This window comes from Patella vulgata, chromosome 2 (genome assembly GCF_932274485.2).
Source record: "Patella vulgata chromosome 2, xgPatVulg1.2, whole genome shotgun sequence".
Taxonomy (NCBI): domain Eukaryota; kingdom Metazoa; phylum Mollusca; class Gastropoda; family Patellidae; genus Patella; species Patella vulgata.
The window spans coordinates 64894660-64907142 of record NC_065880.2 but is presented as its reverse complement, the minus strand read 5'-3'; the positions used below and the strand labels follow the sequence as shown (position 1 = coordinate 64907142).

At 36.2% G+C, this 12483-nt stretch overlaps 1 protein-coding gene across 2 annotated transcripts in view; it reads right to left on the bottom strand.

The window, feature by feature from the left end:
* The window catches only part of LOC126811185 (uncharacterized), a 245703-nt gene that overhangs the window by 173437 nt on the left and 59783 nt on the right, over window positions 1–12483 (bottom strand). For both annotated transcript variants that reach the window (XM_050536746.2, XM_050536747.2), the window contains exons 5-6: window positions 8938–9078; window positions 8644–8739 (exon numbers count right to left, since the gene is read on the bottom strand). In XM_050536746.2, coding sequence (XP_050392703.1) covers window positions 8644–8739; window positions 8938–9078 — 237 coding nt within the window. The remainder of the gene's footprint in view (window positions 1–8643; window positions 8740–8937; window positions 9079–12483) is intronic.

Sequence of the window (12483 nt, the reverse complement as noted above, 5' to 3'; positions counted from 1 at the left end):
TAGACAAGACCATCACAACTTTCTCAGATTTCTTTGGTATCAAGATATGGACACCGACAAAGAACTTACAGAGTACAGAATGCGGGTCAATGTATTCGGTAATAGTCCATCACCTGCAGTGGCTACATATGAACTACGACGAACTGCTCAAGCAAGCACAGAAACTGATGTGTCAGACTTCATAGACAGGAATTTCTATGTGGATGATGGGCTTGCATCTCTCAACACACCAAGTCAAGCTATAGATTTGATGAAAAGAACTCAACGTGTTCTACGGCTACACAAAATCTCATCAAATAGTGCCAAAGTAATGGAAGCCTTTCCCGCGGATGACAGAGCTAAGGAATTCAAAGACTTGTATCTATCTACGGATATACTTCCCTTGCAGCGAAGTTTAGGTCTAACCTGGGACCTTGCATCAGATACCTTTACCGTTATTGCTTCTTCCGAGAACAAACCCTACACAAGGTGCGGAGTCTTGTCTATGATCAATAGTCTTTTTGATCCCATTGGATTCGTCGCACCAGTGCTCATCCAAGGAAAACTCCTGCTTCATAACCTGATATCCGAAACCTCAGATTGGGATGAACCACTTCCGGAAGAATATCAGAGAGAATGGGAGCATTGGAGGGATTCCTTAAAGCAACTCAATACCTTGAATATTCCTCGTACTTAATCAAGGTCTCTCAAGAACACAGTCCGGAAAGAAATCCACATCTTTTCGGATGCATCAGAGAAAGCCATAGCCGCTCTGGCATATCTCAAATCAACCGATACAGATGGAAATCATCATCTTGGTTTTATACTTGGAAAAGTGAAAATCGCACCTGCTCATGGTCATACCATTCCACAACTCGAACTTTGTGCCGCTGTACTAGCTGTGGAACTTTATGAAACTATCCATGACCACCTCGACGTAGAACCAGATGATCTCAAATTCTACACTCACAGTCGGGTAATTCTAGGCTATATCTACAACCGCACCAGACGGTTCTACCTCTATGTGACAAATATAGTTGAATGTATTACAAAAACTACGAAGCCGGAACAATGGACATTCGTCTCAACAGGACTCAACCCTGCAGATCACGCAACAAGGTCTTTACCTGCTTCCCAGATAGGGAATTCGACATGGCTTCAAGGTCCACCGCACCTTACTAGAACTCACCAACCTCAGGACGGCGATACTTATCCATTAGAGAATCCAGACGAAAACACAGAACTTCGACCACAGATAAAGACACTCGCCACAGTCATTTTGATGAGTGGTTCACTTGGTTCCCATCATTTTCAACGGTTTTCATGCTGGAAGAGGCTCGTCAAAACCTTAGGTAGACTTATGCATATCGCTTATACTTACACATTATGGACAAATGCAGAGGCTGGCACACCTGTATAAATTCTAGGAGCCTAGAGACATACATCAAGGCCGAACAGTTTATTATCACCGAGGTACAACATGAAGCGTATGCTGAGGAACTCAACTGCATACAGCAGAACAAACCATTACCCAAAGGCAGCACAATAATGTCTTTAAATCCTATCAACGATAATTATAATATGCTCAGAGTTGGCGGAAGACTTACCAACGCTGAAATTCCTATTTCTTAGAAGAATCCTCTTATTATCCCCGGACGTCATCACATCGCAACACTGCTTATTCGCCACTATCACGAAGTGGTACACCACCAGGGAAGACATTTTACCGAAGGGGCAGTACGTGCAGCTGGACTTTGGATTGTTGGTGGGAAACGCCTCATCTCATCCATCATTTTCAAATGTGTAAAATGTCGAAAACTAAGAGGGAAGCAAGAGCACCAGAAGATGTCTGATCTACCTCCTGATCGTTTGAAATCAGCACCTCCTTTCAGTTATGTGGGCGTGGATACCTTTGGACCCTGGTCAATAGTCACACGACACATTCGAGGAAACCAGGCAAGAAGTAAACGCTGGGCAGTACTTTTCACATGTCTGACAACACGGGCTATCCACATCGAAGTCATAGAAGACATTGGAACTTCTGGATTTATCAATGCACTTCGAAGATTCATCGGGATCAGAGGTAAAGTAAAGGAATTGAGATCCGATCGAGGAACTAACTTTGTAGGAGCAGCACACGAATTGAATATTCAAGCCATCATGGATGAAGACGGGTCCACTAAGCAACTTCTAGACAGCAACTGTACTAAATGGATCTTTAATCCTCCTCATTCTTCGTACATGGGAGGTGTCTGGGAACGGTTAATAGGAATAACCCGTCGCATTCTCGACTCCATGCTAGCAGACATATCTACTAAACATCTTACACATGAGGTATTGGTAACTTTTATGGCGGAAGTTTGCGCCATCATTAACGGAAGGCCAATCACACCTGTATCGTCAGACCTGGAATCACCCTTGATACTGTCACCATCAACACTTCTGACTCAGAAGACAGATCACATCGTAGAACCCATGGGTCAATTTGATATGAAAGACTTATATAAATCCAAATGGAAAGCTGTTCAAGCTTTAGCAGATATATTTTGGAACCGCTGGAGACACGAGTTTCTTCCAACTTTACAAACCAGACGTAAATGGAATGACAGTCGCCCAAACTTAAAAATCAATGATGTAGTTCTTCTTAGGGATAATCAGCTACACAGGAATGGCTGGTCCATTGGAGTAATTGAATCTACATTCCCAGGACAAGATGGTAGAGTTCGGAAAGTTGTAGTGAGCGTTATTAAAGATGGTCAACCTTCTACCTATACTCGACCAGTGGCGGAAATGGTGTTACTAGTGTCATAGACTCTTAATTTTAAATTTCCCTATTTCAGTGATATCTAGTATAAGATATCAGACGGGGAGTGTGTTGTCTATTGACTTTTTATATTCATATGTGTGATCAATCCTGACTTTATTTTATTTTAGAGTAATGTCCCTTTGCTGACCCTCTATAAGTTGTCTAGAAGCACATGTTTTTCAACATGGACACCTTTGTGTTTATCTAAACTTTGTCTTGTCAAGATGTGAAGTAATCACAGTCTTTTTACTCTTTAAATTACACCAAATATGTAGATCACCCACTCAACTAATTGTGTATACAGAGATTCTTACATTAAACCTCCAAACACGATATTCCGGTATTTGTATTTTGGCGTTAGCTTGCTGTGGCCTTTCGAGGTAGACAGTACAATTACACTATAAAATTTGTCAATTTTGTCTTTGAAAATTCTGACAAATTGATAGCTCTTCGGGAAGGTTGATCATATCACTAACCCTGTTTGTGTATTGTACGTTTTTATAATAGCTAGCAAATAATTTATGATATCTGAATACTTTCTGAAAGAACATATAGTATAGCTCGTTATTAGATGTTAGTTTTTAAAAGGCCATTTTCTTTTTTATGATAGTCGGATATCAATCACAGATATCAAATATAAATCACATTAATTAGATGAACAGCACAACGCAGCTTTGAAATGAAATGAAATGGAGTTTAACGTCATACTGTTCTGCTCCGAACTGGGCTAATGAAGACGGGCATACGCCATACAGTGTGCTATGAGAGAAATTTTGCCCGGACAGCGGCACTACGGCCTATCCTTATATCGAATACCAACTGCTAAGGGATCTTTTACGTGCACGACAATGTGTACATGGGACCTCAGTTTTTCTTCCCATCCGAACGACTATAACGAGCTATATGTTCTTTCAGAAAGTATTCATAATTATTTGCTAGCTATTATAAAAACGTACAATACACAAACAGTGTAGGCGATATGATCAACGCTTCCCGAAGAGCTACCAATTTATCAGAATTTTCAAAAAAAAAATTGACAAATTTTATAGTTTAATATTAATATCTTCTCAAATAAAGCAACCGAACAGTTTTCCAATACGTGCAAATAAGCTCGTGCACGCCTTTACATCTGACAAGGGGGAATCAAGCAGGAATATCTGGATGAACTTTCTCGGCCAATGCAGGGATCGAACACCCGACCTCCAGGCTAGCGAGCCAGCGTCTTACCCACTTAGCCATCGTGACCCCAACGAACACAGCTTTGAAACAAACAGCATTGTAATTTTGATTAAACTTCACATTTCATTTAGACCTTAGACAATTACGTTTCCAATCAAGTATCAAAACACCGCATTTGTTACGCAACACCTAGAGGTCAACGTTTTCAAACATTCTGATCAATCAACCATAACAAAAAGATGGCAATACTTTCCCCCAGTTTGACTGTATATACAGGATACTAGTGTTCTAATATTGTATTTTAAAAAATGATTGGAAATGTAGACGGTGTTATTGATGAACTATTTAAATGTTCACATCATATCCCAAGTAATTATATCGTCTAGTTCTATCGGGAGCAGATCCATCGTTCAGTAATTATAAGTATATGGAACTTTAAAATCTTCGCTGAATCCACGGGACAGATACAATACCATGGTGATTTTTATTTTTCATTTCGGCGCCAACGGCTTGGCCTTCAATGCATACCATCAATCAAAGGTCAATATGTGAACTTGCGCGTTTAATCAAATGAAACAATGTTTAAAATGATTATAAAATAAACCTGATATTGCTTTCTGATGTGGCTGGGTTATTTCAGGTGCCAGTCATAAGAATAAGAAGACAGTATATTTACATACGGCAAATTTGACTTATTCGCTATGTATACCAGGGGATATTCAAATTACGGTCTACCTGTTCGATATTTATAAATGACAACATTGCATTTCTTGCGATAGATTAAGGTCAATATTTTTATTTTATTAAATGCAACTTTATCTATAAGTAACGTGACTATATGGTACGCAGTATAAATGCCAGGTATAGTCGAAAGAATAGACGACAAGTTGTAAGACTTTGCTCCTTAAGACAATATTGGGTCTTTGAAAAATTGTTGGTTAACTCTTTCTATAGAGTCAAATCCCACGTACTAATAAAAGCGAACGACATGTTTATATGCAACCAAAAAAACAGTGATATTTTGGTAAAATCCTAACCATTGTCAAAATATCCATCAAATTCTATCTGTTTATGACATATGGTTGGTAGACCATATAAGGTAATGTTCTCCCCCCTGGTCTTTGGAAATGGGGAGGTTTATTCCATATTTGGGATGGAAATTAAAGTCAAGGTCAGTCTAGAACGTGCAGAAATTAGGGGGTTATAAAAGAGGGTGTTGGGTGAGACTGATCAGAGCTCACCCAGGTATTCTGAGCAGCTATCATTTATTGCGAACGAGGGACCTTTGAAGCTAATCCATGCAGCTTAATAATAATGTTGAAGAAATCATTTAACCTGTAGTTTTATATATTAGGATCACGAAGGAAAAAAAAACAACAAGGAAGTCCAATCTACAAAGTCTCGAAAAATGATTACGTGTCATATCAGGCGTATGTGCTTCTTTGATATGTTAGATCACGGGACAATTCTGTAATTGCATAAAAGCGGCTATTATAAAGTTCTGGAATGACGATCGTTGGATTGTATGTGACGTAAATTTAGTGAAAAGCTAAAGTAATTTAAGTTTAAATATATCATTTGTGTGGAAATTACCACTGTTCGGTTGGTTGTGCCGTATTATTTATCAATATGTTGATTTCTGTTTTATGGATATGCTATTGAAGGTAAGATGCACAATTTACGCAACGTGGCACGTTTTTATAAATTCACTAATGTCAAACGGTGAGTGTACGTCTTTTTAGTAATAAAGCAGAAATATATTTCTGTTGTTTTTGCTGGATTTACTCTCTATATTCCCGTGGATATTCAAATTGGGCGCTGACTGCACGGTATTTATAAATGACGACATTACATTAGCCTTTCCGTATGTGATAGATTAAGGTCCGTATTTTTATTTCATAAAATTTAACTTTATATATATGGTACGCAATAGAAAAGACACATAAGAGAGCACACCTGCTTATCTAAAGACCTGTCTTTAATTATACAAAGACCTGCGTAAAAAACACACGGTCGAATGATAAATCGCACGGTAAAACAGTTTTGCTTCCCAAATTTTGATTTAACACGTACGTTTTAGATAAAGCCTGTTGGTCCTTGATTATACTCCTTTTGGTGCAGTTATCGCAACTAGCGAGAAAACACGGCAATTAAACAATACACAACATTGACATTCATTTTTTACCGGTCGGTTAATTAACACACCTCTTCTGAAAACGCACTGTCACACAGTTTTTCACCCCTAGCGTTAATTAACTCACCTCTCAGACAGTTTTTCACCCTTGTTAATTAACACACCTTATTTACAGTTTCAACGCGGTAATACCGAGTAATAGTCGGAAAATTAATTTTCTTTTGATACATGTACAAATAACAACCATGACTGAGAATTCTATGATGGCTGTGCACAGATTCACCCTTTAGCAGTTCTCAGTGTTACCATGAGCAGAAAATGCTCATTATCGAACTTAGTCAAGGTATTGATGTAATGAAACTATACACTAAGTTTCATCACTCTCACTTAATTAGAACTAAAGTTATCCTGTCCCCAAAGCATCAACCAATCAAATTGCTTATCTCTGCTTACCCTAAGCAGAAAATGCTCATCTTCGAACTCCATCAAGGCATTGACCTAATAAACACCTACACCAAGTTTGAACATTCTAGGTCAATTAGAAGGAGAGATATTGTGTCCCAAAAAGTGTGACGGACAGACTGACAGACGGACGGACATACAGACAGACGAACCCATTTTAATAGTCCCCTGCTTTCTTCGAAAGGCGGGGGACAATAATCTGAAAACTAAAGGGAAATAACTGAGACTTCTATTGCTGTAATCAGAATGACATCCCGTTACATAAGTTTCAGAAAAATGAATCAAGCCTTTTAAAATCAGGACGGATGAGAAAATGAAATGAACATGGCGGGCAAGAACTCAAAAATGGCTTGAAAATATGAAAAAATTAAATGAGATAACTTTAAATGGTAGTTATATTTTTGAAATCAGACGGACCTCAGCTGTTCGAATATTCAGGTTAAATTTTAACAACTAAGGACATAAATTGTCCAGTAAAACACTTTGTCGGCACGTAAAAGATCAAATTTAAAAAAATTTCAAATATCAAAAATTCAACCCTGATCTCGGCTATTCAGAAATGTATTCTTTTTGGAATTAGTAGAGGAATTCTCCAAACTATGGACTATTGTGTTTATTTTGACGTCCATTAAGGTGGATTTTTCACTGTTTTTCATATTCAGTTCCAAATGGTGATCAGCAATTGATCGAAATCAAAATTCTGCTCTGAATATTTTTTAGTCATTCTTTCAAGAATTCAGAAAATGTAACTCCTTTGTCTGTAAGTAAAATATCGCAAAAGCGTAGGGATTTTTCAAGTTTCAAGATGGTGGCACTTCAGGTTCGATCGAGAAATTCCATATTAGCTAGTACAGAAATAAATTTTGAAGGCAATCTGACCTACTTTTTGTCAATTTTTTTGAAAACTTTGACCCTTAATTTCTCCAAGGGGAGATAATGTAGAAAATTTCTAATGACATCTTTGAAGTTGGATCAACCATATCTACTTGCATTTCCAATTTCATGAAAATCGTACTAATATTCAAGAAGTTGTCATGTTAGTTTTACTTCCGGGATGAGATGTCAATGACGTAATATTCGAATTTCAAAAATGGGAAACAGCAGATTTGAAGTAAAAGTTTTACAGTACTCAAAGAAAAAAGAATTAGTAAAAGAGATCAAATAATCACAAAGTTACAGCTATGAAGGTCAATTTTATCATCAGTAAATTTAGGTGATTTCTGATTCGTAAAATGTTTTGAAAATATATTGGTTCCAAATCCACCACCCATATTTGGAAGGAGCCTAACCAGAAATTTCAGAAAAAGGAGACAAATTCACAAAACTGCGGCCGATTTCAATTATTTTCAAACCGTTAATGGGAAGTTCTCACTCGTAAACAACTTTGTTGGAACGAAAAACGTCAAAGGCGAAATTCAAATTTTTTATAAATATTCAAATACCAAAAATTAGACCATGAGCCAGGCTATCCTGAAATGTATTAATTTCAGAAATAAGAAACGCATTGAACATACTACGGACTATTGTGTTTATTTACAAGCCATTTACTATGCATTGTAAGTTTTTTCGTTCATAAAATTTGGTGATTTCGAATTCGTAAAACATTTTGAAAATATATTTAATCCGCAGTCACGAACCATTTTTTTGGGGGGGGGGGGGGGGTAGTTCAAAGTTTCAGAAAGAACCCATGGTTAGATTCTGAGATATAAGATTTATGGAAAAATAACAATAAATTTTTTTTTTAGTAATAACAATAGTCTTTCAGAAGGGTAAAGGATTAGGCTGCAGAAGCCTTTCTACCATCCTGCAGTTCATGAAAAAATATAATACAAAAGATGAGATAAGAGGATGTAGGTCTTAATGGATTTTTTTCAAATTTGGTCTGAAGTATTGTCGTCATGAATAGGACACATTAATTATTGCATAAAAACTTGGTAGTAGTGTAACAGAATTTAGGTTTTTGATATAGCCCAATAGTCATTACTGGTAATAACAATAACTAGATACTGATATTATTATCCTAAATAACTGGTATTTTATCTAAATCACTTATCTTATTAGTAGATGAGTAATGTTACTATACCTTGGAAGATGAATACCTCGTCCATGGTAAAGATCTTTAGCATATTGGGGTAAAACCATGGCTTTTAATCGACGAATTTCTCTATTGATATCAAACCTACAATAGAAAAGTACCGTACCTGAATATCATTCAGTTCACTGAACTTGTCATATTTATTACTGTTTTAAATAAAAAGAAATTGTTTTTATCTAGAACTATTTGTCTTTAATATTGGTTTACAGAATGACATAGAAATGTTATAAGTTTAACAAACTTAAAATAAGCCATTGGGTAATACACTAAAAACAAACCTACCTCTCTTCTATATCTAATCTTTTACCACCCATACATAAATCTAATGGTAATCTATGGGGTAATATTTCTGTTTTACGTTTTATATCTCGTAATTTTTCTAATGCTTCTATCTCAGCTAATAATCTGTCACGCTGTGTTAAACTACAATTCAAAAAATAAAAGACACATGCCAGTAATCAAACTTTGGTATCATCAATATGTATTAATAAAATAATAAAATTATTTAAGGAAGGGTCCGATTTTTATGGGGCGCCGTTTGTAAAATAATTATTTACTTTTTTTTATAGCAAAAAACATTAGATTTAACTCCGAATATATATATTTAGATAAATATTAGAACAAATATGGCATATATATAAATATCAAAAAATATTGTAGCTAAAAGTCGAGTTTTGGGTCTATGAAATACTTTAAATGTTATATCTTGATTTCACATCACTTAGTTAAATATATAGCTAAGGTATAAATGCTAAATACTAAATCACTGAAAAATCTTAAGTTAAATATTTAGCTAAATATATAAACATTTAGCTAAATATATAAACATTTAGCTAAATATATAAACATTTAGCTAAATATATAAACATTTAGCTACATATATAAACATTTAGCTAAATATATAAACATTTAGTTAAATATATAAACATTTAACTAAATATATAAACATTTAACTAAATATATATATTTAGTTAAATATATAAACAGTTAACTAAATATATAAATATCATGCTAAATATATATGTTTAGCTTAATGTATAAATATTTAACTAAATATATATTTGTGGTCCCGCCAATATTTATATTATCGTAAGCGACACAAAAAACTGCGCATAAAATGATGATGTGTACCTGACACATGAGCCTTGGCACAATAGGCCTGGTACGGTTGCTAAATATATAATTATTTAGCTAAATAATATATATTTAGCTAAATAATATATATTTAGCTAAATAATATATATTTAGCTAAATAATATATCATCAAATCTCTTGTTTTGGTCTTAATATTCAATGCTAAATGTTAATTATGAAATTAGAGACAAATCAAGAAATATTTATATATATTATGTTAAATATTGAGTTTTTGTTGTATTTTTAGTTTACATATTAAAAGTGAAAAATTTGCACAAAAGTCGAGATTTAACTATATATATAAATTTAAATTAAATCTAGTGTTTTTTGCTATATAAAAAGCTAAATAATTAATTTACAAACGGCGCCCCATAGATTTTGGAATAAATAGTCAAAATATGATTTATCTTCATTAAGGTCCAACAACCCCATAAATTTTTGTTTAAATCACAGTAATAATTGAATATGATTCTTTTTATTAGAGGAAATATCATATCCACTTTCTTTAAATTTGTTCTAAGCAATATTATATACTGTGAATGAATGAAATGAAATGGAATGTGGGCGTATAAAAATCCCTGCACAACAGCAGTACAAAAACAGACTTTAAGTTAAAAGACCCTTTATAAATGATTAGTTTTATATAATCCTTTATACATACAATGATTAGCACCGTCGGAGCAGAACAGTGGGACATTAAACCCCATTTCATTTTATTTCATTTTATTTATTCTGTAACTACATGCAAATACAAGCAAATATCATTGTATACGGCCATTGAATAACTTATGGTTGTATTCAATGGGTTGAGAACAGACTATTTTGTCCAGAATGACGTCACTTCCAGAATTACATCAAACGATAATGACGTCAGCACTAGGGAACCACAATTTTTGTAAAAAGGAAAGAAAAAAGGGCAGAACCTATGATGAATTTTAACGTTATTGTGATGATTTTTTTTGATAATCTAGATAGTACAGTGTATTTTGAGATTTGCATGTAGTTATTGAATAAAAACAGAACTCAATGACCACTGAATACCGCTCAGGTTATTGAGAGAAGAAAACATCTACCAAACCTGTAGAGGTCAAACAGAAGACAAATCCATCCAAGAAGAAAGAAGAGGAACCGAAAACGAAGATTCATGAAGAACACTTCATTCCTAAATTTAAAACGGAAAGTGGCTTCATGAACTTCATGATCGAGTTCCTCAGGGTGGCTGTGTCCAATGAGGACCAAACTACCAAGATGGCAAGCCTACTCAGCAAAATAAAGACACACATGGTCAACGCCGATGTCCTGTGTGTCATGATTAATTCAATCAACACGGTAAAAAAAAGATCAAGAGAAGAAGACGACAACGAAGAAACCACAAAAGGCGATCAAACGTCAGTGATAACTTAAATTATATTTCTGTTTCGCTTGACGTAGAGGACCCTCTAGACGCAATGGGCATAGCCATCACATAGAGCAATAATACAAAATTGACAATAGTGAATGTCTATGTACCCCCAGATGTCATGAGAAAACCAGTTGACTTCCAGTCACTTCTCGACCAGCTTCCTCAGGGCGAATTTGTGTTTTGTGGGGATTTCAACACAAAACACGTCCTGTGGGGGTCACCGAGGAATGACTGTCGGGGGATTAGCCTATGCTCAATAATAGAAGAGAACGACCTATGTGTACTGAACGACGAGAGCCCTACTTTTGTTGGAGGAAATGCCCAACCTTCACACCTGGATCTCACGCTCTGTACGCTTGGTATGGTAAACCGCTGCGACTGGCAAGTACACGAAGATGAAACACTTGGCAGCGACCATCTACTGATAGAACTCTGCATCCAATGTGAAACAACCAGGGAAGTCTATAACGGGAAACCCAATTGGAAAATAAAAGAGGCTGATTGGGCTAACTTCCGTGTAGGCTGCCAACATCGACGTGTACGCAGCCAACATCACGAGTGCTATTATAGGTGCCGCAGACGACTCCATTCCCAAGACTTCTGGAGGGCAATCAAGGATTAGAAAACCTTGGTGGTCACCAGAATGTCAGAAGGCGGTTAACGAAAGAAAGAAGGCACTACGCCTACGGAAACGCCACTACAATGAAGTCAATCACCAAAACTACCTGAAGTTGAAATACGTGCAAGAGACACCATCCGGAAGGCACAAAGCGGACACTGGATGACATTCTGTAATGCGTTGAATCAAAACACGCAAACAGGTGCCGTCTGGAAGAAGCTGAACGCCATGAACGGGAAGCGCAGATCATTGAACATGGCAGGAGAGGTACCTAAAGAATGGCGGAAAGCCAACGTCATCCCTCTTCCAAAACAAAGGCAGAGTCCTACCGACCAGTAAGTTTGACATCCACACTGTGCAAAACCTTGGAAACAATGGTTAACATACGACTACAGTTCTATCTCGAGAGCAACCGACTGATCGACGAAAATCAAAGCGGGTTCAGGAAAGGGCGTTCAACAACGGACCACTTGGTGAGACTACAGCAAGTCATGTCGCAGGCACTCCTCTCTGGAAACCTGTTATGTGTCGTTTTCGTAGATTTAACTAAGGCTTTCGATTTAGTCTGGCTAGACGGGCTGCTCTTCAAGTTAGGACGTATTGGTATAACGGGCATAATGTTTCGGTGGATCAAAAGCTTTCTGAGCGATAGAAGGATACAGGTGAATGTTGG